Source organism: Diadema antillarum, unplaced genomic scaffold (genome assembly GCF_040938485.1).
Source record: "Diadema antillarum isolate AM-2024a unplaced genomic scaffold, OU_Dant_1.0 seq00001189_RagTag, whole genome shotgun sequence".
NCBI lineage: Eukaryota > Metazoa > Echinodermata > Echinoidea > Diadematoida > Diadematidae > Diadema > Diadema antillarum.
In genome coordinates, this window is record NW_027271987.1 from 840,692 (window position 1) to 858,056 (window position 17,365).

The following is a 17,365-nucleotide window of genomic DNA, read 5'->3' on the forward strand; positions in this document are numbered from 1 at the left end:
GCAACCGACAGCTAGCAAGTATTCAAGAAAGTACTAGTAATAATATCGGTAAGAATGCTTTATTCATGGCTCAGGCAGGTGGTATGACTATGATTACGAGTCTCCAGATCAGCTGTTTACTCTCCCTCGTCGCGTACGAGTAACCCGAATAGCAGCCTGCTAGCTGCGCCTGCGCGGGCCCGTGTCCAGCCAGTGAGGTGAGAATCAATCACGACTGATAATTAGAACGGCCCGAACGGCGTTCAACTTGCCATTGCATAGGAATAGGATTGGCCAAAGCATTGTAAGAATGTACAAATGAAGGCAGTGTTTTTTACGTAACAGGTTAGTGGTACTGGTACGGTACTATGCTGAGAGATAGCAGATGCAGATGTGCATAGATTCTATGTGTAGTGCTCAGAGCAGAATTGACATCATCACAAGGTTCCCCCATCACAATTCTACAAGCTGTAAATTACCTTTGTAGTTTGAAACCCTACTCTCTAGCTACTGTAAATTTATTTAATCTTTTCAAGCAGCAGTGCCAGTGACTGAGCAGAAACTTAAAAAATTCATAACTTATGAATGGATTGTCCGATTTTCCTCGCCAAACTCTCACTGATATGTTCGACTTTATATTGCTGCATTCACTCAATCCACGTCAGGGGGGCGTTTCATCAACGAGTTCGTCGGAGTTTTCACCGACGAATTTGCTATCAGCCAATCAGACGCAAGGATTTATACTGACAACTGTCAAAAGCTAATGAAATCCTTGGTCTGATTGGCTGATAGCAAATTCGTCGGTGAAAACTCCGACGAACTCGTTGATGAAACGCCCCCCTGGTGTCTATGAAGGTGGACTTGTCGGTGTCCTTTAACCCCAAAATGACAAAAAGACAAAGCGTTCCATTTCGCAGTTGTACTGGTCGCAATTTATACCTTTGGCTTTGTAATAGCGAGGAGATGTCAGTAGCTCTTTGTAACATGTCTATGATGACTTGTAAAGTTGTGATATACAAAATTATAAAAATCTGCTGTAATTTACAACTAGTGTGTAGTTTAAAACCCATTAATAACTGCATGTAGATGTGTTGTGCATGGTCAGTAATTTATTGCTGCTTGCTGCTTTTTGAGCATGTGACTGTGAGCAAGTAAAGGGTTTTATTTTAAACAATAGCAGACATAATTTTCTGTAGAACCTGTCAAAGTTTACTGACAACTGTGCTCTCTGTGATATGAACCATCCTAACAGAATCCACATTGATCATTGATGTCACTCTAGCTATGGCTGGGCAATGTTTTTCCCAGTGTTCATGTTACTTTTCCATTGATAATCGTAGTATCAACTTACTTGCCTCTTGTCTGCAGACCTTATTTTCACTGGTTGCAATTGCAGTGAGGATTTTTTTTTCTCTGATAAACTGCACATACAATTGTAGTACCATAATTCCCTGTGTTTGTATTAGATATACAACAAAACCATATCCCTCATGTTGCTTGATGTTTGTATAAAGCATGTTTTCTTTTTCTTTATTCCTGCTGCAGGTGGATTCACTTCCTACGAGTATGAGAAACTGATAAAGTTGAAATTGTAATCGTCTCTTGAGAGCAATAGAACCATGGCAAGAAGGAAGGCAAGGAGTACGTCACAGCATCCTCAACAAGAGAGATCAAAAGCATCAGTGCAGGGAAAAGTAAAACAGGCGAGAGAAGAGATTACAGACATAAAAGTACCATCAAGAAAAACTGACATGGAGAAAAATGACAAGGGCAGTATGAGCAAGAGAGTGAAAGGTAGTGATGCAAAGGGACAGTGTCCCAGTGTAGAGAATGGATCCAGACCCAAAGGAAGAAGTTCCAAGCTCAAGGCTGTCCAAAAGATGGCAGCTATGAAGAATGATGTGGCTTCCAGCGATAAGGAGGAAGAAGATGCGGTCACTTTCCACTCTGAATCAGAATCTGAGGACGATGATATTGATGATGATTTTGAGTTGCCAAAAGTCAAAGCTTCATCACGTAGATCGAAGCAGTCTACTAAGCATATGCAGACACCGAAGGATGCAAGTGACAGCTGCGAAGCAGAAGAGGTGCAAATTTCAAAGAAACCACCAGAGAGATTCTCGTCAAAACCATCTGAAGAAGCTGTCCTCGCCCTGAGTGAAAGTGACTCTTCATCCGACGAAGAAAACAATGACATTAAGCCGCAAGTAAGGGAAAAGAAAGCTTCGGTTACATCCATGCCCAAGTCTCTTTTTGATGACATCAGTTACAATGATGCAGAGTCAAAGCCCATAGAGGTGCCAGTCAAGTCATTTTTTGATGAACCAGAAGAGCATGAAACAGAGAAGTCGAATAGTTCTAATAAACCTGCCCAACTCAGTGGAGTGACCTCAAAATCTGTTTTGAAGTCGGAGTACTTTGGAAGTGAGAGTCAGACAGATGGTAAATGTGAGCTGTCAGTCACGCAGAAATCAACTGACAACTTCAAGAGGGAATCTCCCAAAAAAGAAACCCCCAAAAATCTTGTTCCAATGACTCTCTCAGAAGATGAAGAAAGCGATTCAGGCGATGAAGGAGGAATGAAGGAGCAAGAAAAGAGTAAGAAGAAGAAAGTTGCCCCAAAGAAGAAAAATTTGTCAAAATTGAAGAAAACTGAGAACACTCGTGAAGATGACATCTCTATGAATTCATCGACGAGAAGTCAAAGAAAAAGGAAGGGGATAGAACCATGCGGAAAACCATCTGAAAAGCCACCCTCCAAGCGGCAGGCCAAGAAAAATCATCAAAATGTTGATACCCCCTTGAAGAATGGTCCTTCCAAGAAGGGGAGGGCGGTTGTGAAAGTGGAGAAGTTGTCTGGAAAAGGTGTGACAAGAGCTAAGAGGAAGATTCAAGAGAAGAACAACGTCACCATTGCCGAGGCGAAAACGGTCGAGGGAGATGAGGATGCCGACATGTCATCTGATGACAGTCAGTCAGATTGGGAGGAAGTAGAAGGTAAAGCCTCTTGACATAATGGTAGCAGTCTTTGTAATGTATGGCATGATCATCCATGATTTACATACAAAGTTACATTAGGAATTAACGGGGAATTGATAGTTGATGTCACATCTTCACTAAGATGTTGACACAGCACCCATATGTCACAATGCTACCATTTGTTGTCATTTTCTGTCATAGAATGCAACATGATGTTCACAAAACAATGGAGTAATATGAATTTTGTATCAGATAATCCCTTCTTTATGCACATCAACCTCATCTATGTGATCTAATTTCATAATAACATACTTGATCAGGGGTCGCACTTAACTTTTTTTTAAACTAGCCAGGCGGACTACTTAGAATCAATTTTGACACTGAAGCAATATTTTGGCTAGCCAGACGGACTAGTTACTTCAGAATTTTGTGATTTTTAGCTAGTCCGACATGATTTTGGGTGGCCAATGGCCAGCGGACCATCGCCAATTTCGAACCCTGTTGTTGATCTTGCATTCATAAGAATTCATTTCCTGGGTGATGCATTCTCATCTGATTTTGGTTAGGCTATATGGTGTAGTGTTTGCAGTTGATTGTCCTATATACACATTGTACCAGTATCCATATTCTTTGTGCCCTTTTCTGTACATGCTCTCAGACACACCCCTCAATGAATCGGGGGAACCTACCATTAAACCACAGGAAAAAGATGCAGAGCAGACGTCCCTGGAAATTGACATAGACCTCCCTGGGACATCCAAGGACAAGAAACGGTGAGCTCAAGTTCTCTCTCTTTTTAAAGTTTTAAAGGTGTCTTCAGTGATGGATCTAATCCAATACAGGTGACTCCTGTTTGATAATGAAGTCCTCAAGTCTGGCAGTTTTCTTTCATTATACTGAAATTTGATTAGTTTCGTACAAGCAAAGTTTATGAAGATATGCTTAGACTGAAATTTTGGGCTGAATTTTACTTTGTTGTATCCAAAATTTCTTTATAACCGTGTTCATTATAAACAGGAGTGCACTGTATCTTGAACTGAGAAACAATACTGTTGTAGTCAGTGTTGCCCTCATTAGAATAAATCCAAGTCTCTTCTGTGTTCTCTTGTCAAATGGAATGGTACTATAATGTTTTTTTTTTCCACAAAAAAGAAAAAACATGATTTTGTTTGATGAACATGCAGCATGAATTTGTCTAAACTTTTTGTCAATTTCAGGAAGAAAGAACACCTCTGGGCAACATATTTCCAGTGGCAGGTGAACAAATACAACAAAGAACGGCGACTCCAATTACACAAGGTGATTTGTAGAGGAAAGTTTTCTCACCTCTGTAACAATCGTTGACATCTTGGGGATTTTCATAGGATTCATTGAAATGGTGTAAGCTCTGTTTTTCGGACTTTATGTCAGTGAGTATACACCTTAGTGTCTAGCATCTTTTTTTTTTTTTGTGTGTGTGTGTGTGTGTGTGTGTGTGTATGAGTGAAACTCATACTGTCAATCACATAGAAGAGGCAAGTTTAATGAATTAGACCCAGAAAAGGGTAATAAATAATAAAGCAAAAATCAAACAAAGAAAATCTAAATTAAAACTCATGTTATAAAGATGCACTATTTATGCAGCATTTCTTGTCATTTCAGCAATTTACCTAATAAGCGCAGGTTGATAGGAAGAATATATCAGGATACAGGGCAAAATATTTTGTGGGACGGATGTTGCTTATTAAGGTCAGAGTCTGAAATATCATTGTTCACATAATACAGCTGGAACTTGATTATTTAACCACAATTTTATCACAGTTTTTACAACAGTGTAACAATGTAGATGAACGAACAGTTTATTACGTATTAGCAAGGCAGTTTAAAGCCGAGTGGAGTATGCGTTGGTTAAAGTATGTGTCTGTGAAGAGAGTAAAGCAGGCTGTCAGTCAACATCAATATGTCTTCTTGTATTATCTTATCAAAATGTCAAAGAATGTGCCTTTTTGTCTATATATAATAAGAATATTTCACATAATCATCAGTTCAGCGTTCAGGGTTTACCTTATACCTGAAAGCAAATATTTTCGATTGTAAGTCACTGGACTGGCCACAAATCATGTGCAGTGAAGGTTGATTGTCTTGTCTTTTTGTTGTTACTGTTGTTCCTTTGTAGGCCCATCTTGTTACTTTGATTGCTGCCTGTCTCCATAGCAACAAAGTCTGCAACGATGAAGAACTCCAGTGCCTCGGACTCTCCATCATACCCAGGGACATTTTGAACCACAAACCTAAATCACTTAACATCAACTTCATTACCAAAGTTGTTAAATGGTAGGTGTGCATTCAACCAGTCCTAATATTACTCGTAGACTATGCTTACTTGTATTCAATTTGTTGTGTTGTAAAATAGACTGCTAATCTCCTTCAAGATTTTACAGTTGAGATAACAAGAAATGATGATTCAAGTACAAAGTAGGACATAGATTTTCTTCTTTGCTTTAAAATCCCAAAAGAGGATCCCAAACGAGCTGAAATTTTAGACTAAAGGAAAGTGTTCTACTTGGAAAGAAAATAACTTCAAATCATGAATTTTTCTTTAAAATAATGATCTGAGTGAGGCACACACAGATTTAGTGCCTCATTTGCATTCATGTGCACAGCATGATATTTCCAACCTAAATTCTCAAGATTGGGTGCACAGGATAGGTCTTTTCCAGAAAGCTTCTGAACTTTCACAACCACCCTCTCCTTGGGAGGACAACTTTTCAAGGGGGTATCAATATTTTGTTGATTGTTGTAGAGCTGACATAATTTCCCTGGCCCAAGAGCCTCACTCGGCTACAAACTTCCACCAAATTGACAAACTGGATCTTGAATCCTGCATGTGTGTGTAACATCAATGATAGTTACCAGTCATCTTGCTTTCCAACATTACATTGTACTTTATTCACTTTCTACCATGCCAGGTTTAGTAGCTCAGTTGAGGTCAGTGATGAAGTGAGGGAGGACAAGAGATCATCTCTATTTCAAATTCTCCCATCTTGCTTTGAGACCAAGAAAGTGGCTACAGAGAGGGAGAAAGTACATGTAAGTAAAAACAAAAACCAGTCAAAATCAATTTATTGGCCATGCACTTGTAGTTGAATTAGAACAACAGTCATGAATTGTGAACTAAAGTCTATTTCTCACAGAGTGCATGATGAGATGGCATTACAAATTTCCTCATAAATCAAAACTGACTGTTTATACTGGCACCATCTACTTTTTTTTTTTTTATTACAAGAATGACTTGTCTTTTATTTTTACTTTTTATATGAATGACATGAGATATTGAATTGTTAGTGTTAGGCCCTACTGTTGAAAATCTCTGTGTAGTGATTATGTGGTCTGTGCCATGCCTTGAGGTTGTTGCTTTTTCTTGTGATTTCAGATGTGTGCCATTGTGCTGAGGGCCCTCAAGGTTGATGTCCGTCTTGTTTTCTCATTACAACCTCTGACCTACAAGGCTAAGCTTCTTACCAAGGTGAGGCAAGGACCCAAAATAAAGAATTTCCTGCTTTGTTGATGAATACCAATCATCTCCATGTGACCGGTAGAAATGACACTGTGACACTATGCAACATTTTGTCAGTCTTTATACAAAGTATCTTTGCAAATACAATTCAGCTGACTTCAGATATTACACACGAGGGAATTTTACTTCTGATATGTTGAGATCTGCTGTGTCTGGTGGTATGATGTAGAAAAGATGAAATGAATTCACCTTAAAATAATTGTTTATTTTTGGTTGAGTTTGGATTTATTTTATGTGATGGAGACATTACATCTGTAGTCTTGTAAATCAGTGTTATGAAAATGAAAAATTAACAGCTATAGAAATGATATAGATTTTGTTGCTGCACATAGATTAAAGAAAAAATAGGATTTGAATGGAGAGTAACCCTATTCTTGCTAAAGATGTGCATGAGATGACTTTTATAATCATGTCTGTTTCATCTCTTGTGTCTGCAGAAATTCAAACAAGAGAATAAGAATGCAGCAGTAAAGAGGCCTCCAAAAAAAGAAGTCTTTAATGTGGATGGACCAGATCAGGAAGCCTCAACATCTCAAGGTGGCAGTGGGAAATCTCTGACATCACCACAGTCACAAGGGGAGGAAGCTTCAAAGAAACCCATCAGTGGTAAGGCCAAGATCAAGTCCAAGAAGAGCGCTGGAGAACCAGGGGGCAGAGACACTCACCAAGCTGTGACTCCTGCATCCAAGGGTCAGTCCAGATCTGCTAAGAGAAGCTTCAAGGGAAACCAAGAAGAGGCTACAAAGACAGTGAGAAAGCATGATGTAAAGAGTGATAAAGATCCAACTCCGAAAAGACCGCAGAGGGCTCTCAGGCAGAGGACTGCAACAAAGAGGAAAGCCGCCTCCAAGGCCAAAGACACAGATGACTGGTCAGACAATGAGGACATATCTGATGAGGATGAACACAGTGACTTCGAGGAGGAACTGAAACGTTCCTCCACCAGACAGAGACCAAGATCTCAGCCATCAAAGAGAACTTCCAAGGGGACCCCTCTTCACCCCTCCAGAAAGAGGGCCAAGTTGGACACCTCGGTATCCAGCATTGAAGAGGGGTTTTCGTCAGACAGCGACTTTGAAGTGAAGGTTGTGAATGTTTCCAGGCCGCCTCAATCAAGTGGGAAGAAGAATAAAAAAGGTTCCAGGAAAATTCTTTCCAGCGAGTCAGGAGATGATGTGATAGTGCAGGAAAATCCAAAAGCTAAGGGTGAGTTGATGTTTTTCACCTATTAACCTTCATAGGATTTAACTTTCCATGTGTTGTATGTATTGCCCATTCCCAAAATAACAGTTTGAGGATGATATTGATGAAAAATAACTTCGGATGTTATGTAACCATATTAAATAGAACTGTTCAAAAGTAGTCACCTCGCACTGATTCTGGATGGGTACTGTCAGAATGGTGAAAGATTTATCTATAGATTTGTGTTTGATTGGAAAAATATATAGAGTGCACTAACTAACACACACACACGCACAGAGTTTTCTCAACATCTCATTAAGAGCATCTTAGTAGACATTGGGGTTGATAAAGCAGGTGTATGTTATTTCATATATGAATTTGTAGCTACCCAGTAGCCTATCCAACCACCAGAATTTTTCCGCAGAAAGAGTTCAATGGTCTAATAGGAACTTATTATAACAACAGATGTCAACAAGTTACATAATGCCGTACTAGGAGTACTGTGGTTAGATGGACAGGGCCCTGGATGTCTGTTCTGCCCAGCACATCTGTGAACAAGATGTTATACCTATTATGATACTTGTGACCCCAGGGTGTAAATTAGTACTGCACAGTGATGGGTTGATAATGAAGATAGGCACTCGTGAAAAATGGTGCATACTCTGGAGAGACTACTTAGGGTGAAAAAAAATGTAAGATTGTCATGATTGCCACTGTCATTGGTGTGATGCCAGGTTCTGACTGTTGGCTTGAAGTATACCTGCCTTCTGAGGGTCGCTGGATCTGTGTGGACTGTGTGAGATCGTCACTGAACAAACCAGAGATGTGTGAAAAGATGGCTTCTCAGCCAGTAACGTATGTCATTGGAGTCGAGAATGGTGAGTTATTGGCTTCAATACTACTATCGTAGAATCAATATCCACTCATAAATGGCTGGAACATCATAATACCACAAGGACAGTCACATGTACAACATGATGCATATACAAAATTTTTAATGGTTTTCTAGTTATAAGCAATATTATTTTTGATTGCATCTCAATCTTATGTGCTCTCAAAATAATATCTGAAGCAGGTTAAGTGTTATTAAGAGGTGATCTCAGCAAAGGTCTTGTACCACAATGTAGTATTGCTTTTGCTAAAGATCCCTGAGCACTGATTGATTTTTAAAAAACCTCAATATTAAATGACTGGTGTCTAGCAGCTTTCTCAGTATATCAATGTATTGTGAGAATGAAACACTCAAAACCTCAGTTTGCTCTGTATTATAACTCTCACCATGAAGTGAAACTAAAGGAGGAGATAGTGTTACCAGTATTTATAATGCTAGAAGTGCTCACTTGCCAATTTGCATGTCATTAAAAATAAAGTCGATCAATCTCTTGGTCCATTAGATGGCTGCATTAAGGATGTCACAAGGCGGTATGCCTCCAAGTGGTTGACAGCCACTCACAAGCTCCGCCCCGATGAAGAGTGGTGGGAGGAGACACTGAGGCCTCTCCGTGGCAACAAGAAGCGAGACAAAAAGGAAGATGATGACTTGGAGAGTGAGTGACCAAGTGCTAGAGATACTAATCCCTTAGTAACAAGAACACTCAAGTGTGTTCTGTTCAGAGTTAATGATAAATCAAAACAGTAAAGTACTCCATACCTTTGCACCACTTTTTTTTTTTAAAGTATGATTTACCATTTGCAGAATTTATTTTTAAATTTTATGTCCAGCTGATGCTGTCATTACAAATGTTCTCTATTTGTTATGTATTTTCCATTTTAATTATCAGTTCTTGAAATCATTTTGGTGGAGCCAGGTTGTAGAAATTGAAAGAAATATTGGATGAAATTTCTGAAACTCTTAGATGATTTGATATGCTTCAGATTGATTATATCTCATATTTAATGGTGGTCTACTTTAATTGAATGACACAAGATATTGCATGGTCTGAAGGACATGAATTTTAGCAGGGACTCAGAGTCTTGGTAAAAACACAGTCCTACACTTTATGCAATATACTCCTATGTTTGTGACAGATGAAAGACATGCAGGAATATCTTTGTCCAGAGACCATGGTCTTTTCTGCTAAAATTTTAAGGGACTGTACAGTACTGGTTGAGGTGGGGATGCAGGTTTATAACATTCCTAAGTGAGATAATGAAAAACCTCTAATCTCTAATAAAACATGACAGTGCATGTAATTTTTAAGAAGGATTCAATATTCATTTGATGAAAATTGGTTTTAAAATGGCTGAGATATAAAAAAAAAAAAGATAATTATAAAAGGCGACAGGCCACGCCTTTTATTAAGATCTCTTTGTTTCACCTTGTTTTTGGATATCTCGGCCATTTCAAAACCGATTTTCATCAAATAAACTTTTGATACCCCTTGGAATTGCATGCTCCATGACATCTCATAGAGTGGTTTCTGAATATCTCGCAAAACGTTAAAAGCTAAATCCTCACCTTGACCAGAAGTGTACAGTCCCTTTAAAGTCCATGAACTCAAGTGTACCTGTTGTTAGTAGGGTGCAGGATTTCATTAATTGTAAATTGAAACTTGTGTTGTGACTTCAGATGACCTGATGGACAAGCCACTCCCGACATCAATTGCAGAGTACAAGAATCATCCATTGTGAGTTCACTCATCACCTTGCTCTAAATTTTGTTTGAATACATCTGTTTCAATGATGAAAGTCTCTCAGTTGTGCTGCAGACAGAATTCTTGCCTCATCACACACTTCGTAATCTGTAATGTAATTATCCTGGGTGGAACAGTTCCTTCACTGAAACTTGTAACAATGAGCTCAGTGACACATGAAACATAAATCTGTAAGTTTAATAGTCTGTCATCCATTCTATTGTTAGTCTCTATTTGTGGTATACTCTGTAAGGTAACAATCATCCAACCACTCTTATTGTATTTCCAAATGAAAATAGGATGAGACTTAATTATTTATTTGCTGTTTATATTTTTAGCTTAGAGATCACATCAGCTAGCCATTACATCTTGTAATTCATGGAATGGAAATGACATGACCTTCTTTCTTCAACCTTGTTGATTTTATTGTAAAAAGGTGCATCTTACTCAACTTTGTACACTGCAGACTTTGTATTGAATTTGCTAAACCTGCTGATTGGATGATGAGTTACTCATGTGACAGTGTTAATGGATTCCAGTTTTTGGTTATGGTTTCGTTTATTTGGGATTTTTTTTTCTTCTTGTGGTTTCTTCATACCAATGGTATTTTCAAGGTATGCCCTCAAAAGGCACTTGCTGAAGTTTGAGGCACTGTATCCAGAGGAACCAGCCATACTGGGCTACTGTAGAGGGGAGGCTGTTTACTCCAGGGAGTGTGTTCACACTGTAAGTTCACAACCTCACCTAAACCCACACTCTACAGAATTCACCAATTTTGCATCTGATGATGTGGATCTCTCCATCATTCGGTATAGATGTCACGAAAGTGAGACTGTCATTGAGTTGGGTTTATATAATCTTACAAATCCTTTGGTACTGTAATGGCTTTCATGTCGGATGTCACATGGTCACACAATTTTGATAAATGTAGAGTTTCTGTGATGATTTTTAGACTTGAACAGAGACTAACCCACCAATGAGGAACACTAACTTATGGAGACTTTGTTGGTAAGCTCATCTTGGCTAGTCTCTCTGTAGCTTTGTATACAACCAGTTTTTCTCATTAGTAGGTTAGTCTTTTTTCAAATCTAATAATTACACAGAAACTTTCCTCTTATCAACACACACACACACACCTTTCTGGATTTATCCAACTTTGAGTTCAACCACATTTTGGAAGGGCATTGAAATACTCCAGCAAGTCATGGGTAAGTGCATTGGTGCCAAAGTGGTCAGTGCACTCTCTCAGTATTTGGTTCAGAGATGGTAGTCTGGGAAAGTGAATCAAGAAAATTCTTAGCTTTTCTTCTTTTAAAAAGAAAAAGATAACATGGCACGGTATTTGTACTTAAGTACAGATGATGCAAGTTTTTCTTGTCTTTAAATTCTTACTAAAGATATACAATTGTACTATTTACCAAATAATGTTTATTGCACCTTCTCTTCTTTTTTTGAAGTGAATGATGTGTAAAGATGCTGTGTGCTGCTCACTATTGGTCGGTAAAATATGTATTTTTTTTTCCCCTGGAGTGAACATTGCCCACAGTAAAGACTTTGTCATTGCACATTCTACTTCTACATCTTCCTTTCTAGCTGCATACACGTGAGACATGGCTGAAAGAAGGGAAAGCTATCCGTGTTGGGGAAAAGCCCTACAAGATGGTGAAGCCAAGACCAAAGTGGGTGAGTTTTTGCCATCAGAGTACTCTCAGTGAACCATCAGTTTTGTAGGATAATGTTTCATGTCTTTCAGATTTAGTGATTTAGATATCGGTGACAGGTTTTTGTGTGATGGTGCACTGATAAGCGGGCAGAGAATAAACTTTTCAAAGATGAACATGTGAGATCATGCTTCGTTCACAACATGAATGGATAGCCTCAGTGTGCCAGTAATACTACATCTGTCAAAGAACAACTTAGAGTTCCAGAGAATAGGTGATTATAAGTTAACCAGTTACTGCTCCACAGTCATTTATGTACATGCTTGATGTGACACGTCTAGGATTGTGCACAGAGCATATTATTTAATAAGACCTATGAGCAGAGCTAGAGCGCAGAACAAGAAAAATTGTTAATGGTCCCATTATTTTGCACTGATGTACGCTATCTCATGTTGCCCCGTTTCTTCCAACCATTGTTGCAGAAAAAAGGAGAGGGCATGATAAAGACCGAAGAGGCCATCCTGGGCGTGTACGGCAAGTGGCAGGTGGAGGACTACATCCCACCCCCAGCAGTGGATGGCAAGGTGCCGAGGAATGAGTACGGCAATGTGGAGCTCTTCAAGCCATCCATGCTTCCAGCTGGCACCGTCCATTTGAAGAGTATGTTGGGATACCAGATGGATTGTTATAATCCTGGGGCGTGTTGCATAAAAAGCTGCAGTCAAGCATAAGTCAGAAAATCAAACATAAGTCCTGTATCTGCCAATCAGAATTGAATATTCAGAGACATGTGTTTGATTTTCTGATTTATGTTTGATGTCAAATTTTTTTACGACAGGACCCAGAGCTGCCAAGTCTCCCAGATTCAGCAGACTTCCTGAAAATATTCAATATTTCTTCGTGTTTTGAAAAAAGAATAAATAAAATCTTCCTGATTCAGGAATTATTTTTGCCCATTAAGATGCATGTAACACACAAGTAGTGTATCTCCCTGCTTGCTCTTTGGGATCTTCCTGATTATGTTGGTGTAAATGGTGTACATCACTGCCAGAATAGCTTCATAGTTTCAAAAGACACAAGAAAAAAAAAGGAGGCATACAGATTTCTTTTTACTCCTTCCTACTAAAATCATTTGTGTGCATTTGACCAGTTCCTGGACTAAACAAGGTGGCCAGAAAACTGGACATTGACTGTGTTCCAGCTATGATGGGATGGGACTTTCACTCTGGCTTCAATCACCCTGTGTAAGTTTGACCGTTTGTCTCCTTTCTTTCGCATTTCTCCATTTCTTACTTGACCAGTCCCTGGACTTAATAAAGTAGCCCGTAAACTGGACATTGACTGTGCTCCGGCCATGATGGGATGGGACTTTCACTCTGGGTATATTCATCCTGTGTAAGTGTTCCACATAGTCTTTTTCTTTTTTTTACCAAGGGAAGGAGCACTTGTGAAATAGACCATACTGATGTATAATCCCATGTGGCTTCAAGATAAGGTCACTGAATAACATTAGTGAAGTAAGACAAAAGGTTTATGTGTTTTTTTTAATCTGTTCTTGTTTGATTTGTTTTGTTTTATTTTGTTCAAGACATTAGCTGCGACATATGCAGTGTATGTGTGACCCTGACAGCAACCTATGCCAAATGTTCTTCAGTATTCACAGTCTGTGACAATTTTCTGCCTCCCCATGTGTTTGTGTGTGTGTGTGAGTGTGTGCATGTGTAATGGGTGGGAGGTTTTATAGTTGCTTCAAGTGGGTTTGGAAAATGTTTTGCCCACATTTAGAGTCCATGCTGCTTTGTGCACATCCAGGAAAGCTATGTATATCACTTAATTTGCCAAGCCAAGTCTCAGCATTACCTGTACTGGCAATCTTAAAGCAAAGACACTCACCAGCCCTCAAGAACAAGACTTTGTCAAAAAGCAGTGTTATGTCTCCCCATGTGGATATTGAATTGACTGATGTTTTTGTTTGCTACCAGAAATAATGTCACATGACTTCTTGTAATTTCAGAATGGATGGGTTCGTGGTCTGCAAGGAGTTTGAAGAGGTTCTGGTGTCGGCGTGGGAGGAAGAACAGGTGGAGATGGAGAGAAAGGCAAAGGAGGTAGGAAGATTTATCTTTTTTTCAAATTCAGTCATTTGGTTTGATATTCTTGCCCTTATTAGCGCCAGGAGAAACCAAATATTAACCGGTCTTCCAGTGTCAGGTCGTTTGCCAAGTGAACAAGCTTCAGAATTAAGGTACTGAACTGATGATGATAAGAGCATTCCAAAGACATGGGAGTGCTGGCAGTCTGGTACCAGTATTTCTTTTTCTCTTTCTGTATGCATCTATCCATCTATCTATCCATCTATCTATCTATCTGTCTGTCAGTCAGTCAATCAATCTATCTATCTATCTGTTGATCTGATCAATTTTTCTTTCTCTCATTTTATTTGTCTATCAATATTGAATTTTGAATTATTGAATAATGTACACTTTGATTAATCACTCTCCTGTTTCAACTGTTATATTCAAACCGTATTCTACTCAGTAACTTGTTGTTACATTTATGTATGAAAAAGAAATACAGAAATAAAACCTATCAATAAACCAATCAAATGTATTATAGATTTGATAGAGAAGTCTTTGATACATTTCCCGTCTTATATCAAATAAATAAAGTGATATGTCTCAAACACATGAGGGCAGTGTAGACCCCAGAATAGGAACACATACTTAAACTACTCTGTACTTGAGATGCCCACCTTACAGTAGTAGATGTTGTTATTCAAAAGATCAACACTGGAGGTCTATGCAGTAACTAGTGAAAATGAAGCGAGAAGTACTCGATCTTGATGCTGGTATTGTACTTGTGGTAATATTATGAACCATTTAATGTATTAATGTGTGATCTGATGAAGAAATCAAGGCTTTCTCCTGCCCCTGTGTGTGTGTGAGTACCAGTCTGTCATTTTGTGTGATTGCACAAGGTAAAATTTCCAACAGGAATATTATGATGAGGGGCTGAAACTTCTTGCTTTGTTTGCCATGAAATTTGCACACGTAGCAAGTGAGGAATTTGTATGTCTATTTCTTCCAAACAAAGAACTGAGCAGCTTTCTTCAGAGGAAAACACCCACCTTAATTAGAACTAGGCCTGTTACTGCTAAATGAAAAGAAGCAATGTTATACAGTAGAACCCCATATTAAAATGTTGGATATTGTGTGATACCTGATGTAGTGTGGTAACTTCGTAGATCCCATGCCTTTTACTTTCTTTTAGTTTTATCCCTGATATAACAAGATAATTGATATGATGACAAAATTTCATTGGTCCTGAGCAGCTTGAGATGAGGTTCCCCTATATTCGCCAGATTCCCTTTTTTTTATATTTTGTGAATCCTGCCAGAAACGAGAGGCTCGGGCCATGAAGCACTGGAAGCTGTTCATCAAGAGTCTCCTGATCAGAGAGAGGCTGAAGAAGCGATACAGCAATGATGTGAGTCAAGCCGACTCCTTGGCAGCGTCAGGGGAGGGGAGGAGTAACAGCCAGGTGGACACCGGCAGCAGCAAGTCCACCTCCTGGCCCGAAAACAAGATGACATCTTTCTCTGGTGATGCTTCTAATCTGCTTCCATTTGAGAAGAAGAGCAGAAAGAAGAAGAAATAGTTCAAGTATTTTTTTTTAACATCAGTATGTGCCAAAGTTTGAAATGAGTTGATGTCAGACTTCAGAGTATATGTCGTACCCACTTCATGTTTGATGCAGCTAACTTGTATTCTTTCATCTAATGAACATGTCTATGTAATCCAAGATTCAAAGACATTGTCACCATGTATTCTGCCCTATGAACTGAGACTTATACAGTAGTAGATGTCTATATGATTTTCATTTCCGCATGCGTAATGTAACAAGGGTGCCATATTTACTTTTCAAACCACCAAAATTTGTTTCTTCTACATTTGATGCAATGAGCCTTGATTGCAATGGCTACCTCCTTTCCAACTTGACTGAGTAATCTGCACTGATTTAATTAACAAAATCTGAAGTGCTAAAACCTCTATTTTGTGATATTCTAAATTGGTTTATATGTTGTTGTAAAGATGTGTTTTATTCACTTATATTCCACAGTAAATGTGGTTTTATGAGCAAAGGTTCGTTCATACAAATTATATACATTTTTTTGTATGACTGCAAGCTTGTATCCATCATGTTATGGTAGCTCTGGTATTCTAGGTGTAGTGGGTAGATATACAGTTAAGTTCCACATGTGTCTAGAATCAATTGGATTTGTTTAGATGCAGTTGTAGAGGTGTGAGAATGTGTCCTGTATTGAAACCTGAATACTTTTACACACCCAAAATGCACCACTCTTCAAACCCATCCTAATTCCAGGTTCACTCAATTCAGAAACCTGCTAGACTCATGTTGTCTAATAATGTAAATTACACTTAGCCTACAACACTCATGTGCAACTGCTAGAATGAATTCCCTGTTATGTATTGTAGCGAGGTTACAAAGGAGGATCTGGACTTGCCAGATAATGCACTCACCATTCTCGAGTCTCTTTCAATAGGCGCATCATTAGTATTGATACAAGTGCATGCATTGCATAGAATAAAAGTCATTGGAGTTAGAAGAAAAACAGCTCTACTAGAAAGCAGACAAAAGTTCATTCAACCAACCATTGTCATTGTTTCAATAACTACCCCATTGTTGTAGTATCAAGGATTATAATTTGGACCTCCATGCACCAGAAGTATCATTATGCCAATCAGGGCTGATTACATTTGTCCATCATTATCAGATTTCCCTTTGTTCATGTTGTATCTCCCCATTTGCTTTGTTGTTGTTGTTGTTTTCATACTAAAGGGACACTCAGTACTACTCATTGTATATTACATGGAAATTGATCAATACAGTGTATGATAGAATGAAATTCTACTTACATTGTGAATATATAGTACTATATTTTCATGTGATTTATGTGGCCTTTTAACAAACTTCAATCCATATTGTTAGTCATGTTGAAGATTTGTAAGGAAAGTGTGTGGTATTTTCACACGTGTATATTTGACGTTCTTCTAATACCAAACTATATGCGTTCACTGCCATAACAGTACATATGCAGACTTGATTGTACACACAGTGTCAGGAGTGTACCATTTACATAGGAAGCTATGTAGAGCAAGTTGGTTGACCTGGACCCAGTACTGCAGTAAGTCAGCATTGATTGTGAGACTAATCTCAATATTAAGTTAAGGCAAACTATGTTCTGGACAAACTAAGAGCCTGCATATGATATAATGTTTGCTCTTTGTCATGTCTGACTGGCATGACAAAGTCATGTTTCAGTTGATGATTTAATTACAAGTAATTGCAAGTAA

At 38.7% G+C, this 17,365-nt stretch overlaps 1 protein-coding gene across 2 annotated transcripts; it reads left to right on the plus strand.

Annotated features, from left to right (window-relative positions):
• The first annotated feature begins 54 nt into the window (after positions 1–54).
• On the plus strand, positions 55–15,708 carry LOC139744567 (DNA repair protein complementing XP-C cells homolog). 2 transcript variants are annotated; one of them, XM_071654998.1, is made up of 17 exons: positions 55–197; positions 1,525–2,976; positions 3,617–3,731; positions 4,176–4,257; positions 5,114–5,271; positions 5,907–6,027; positions 6,371–6,463; positions 6,952–7,720; positions 8,431–8,574; positions 9,091–9,243; positions 10,266–10,323; positions 10,944–11,055; positions 11,923–12,012; positions 12,473–12,650; positions 13,141–13,234; positions 14,005–14,098; positions 15,387–15,708. In XM_071654998.1, exons 2-17 carry the CDS (start codon positions 1,599–1,601, stop codon positions 15,645–15,647), a joined length of 3,900 nt encoding a protein of 1,299 aa, XP_071511099.1. In that variant the 5' UTR covers positions 55–197; positions 1,525–1,598; the 3' UTR covers positions 15,648–15,708. The 2 variants fall into 2 exon arrangements, with proteins under 2 accessions (XP_071511099.1, XP_071511100.1); XM_071654999.1 differs by lacking the exon at positions 13,141–13,234 and adding an exon at positions 13,292–13,385.
• Positions 15,709–17,365: the final 1,657 nt, after the last annotated feature.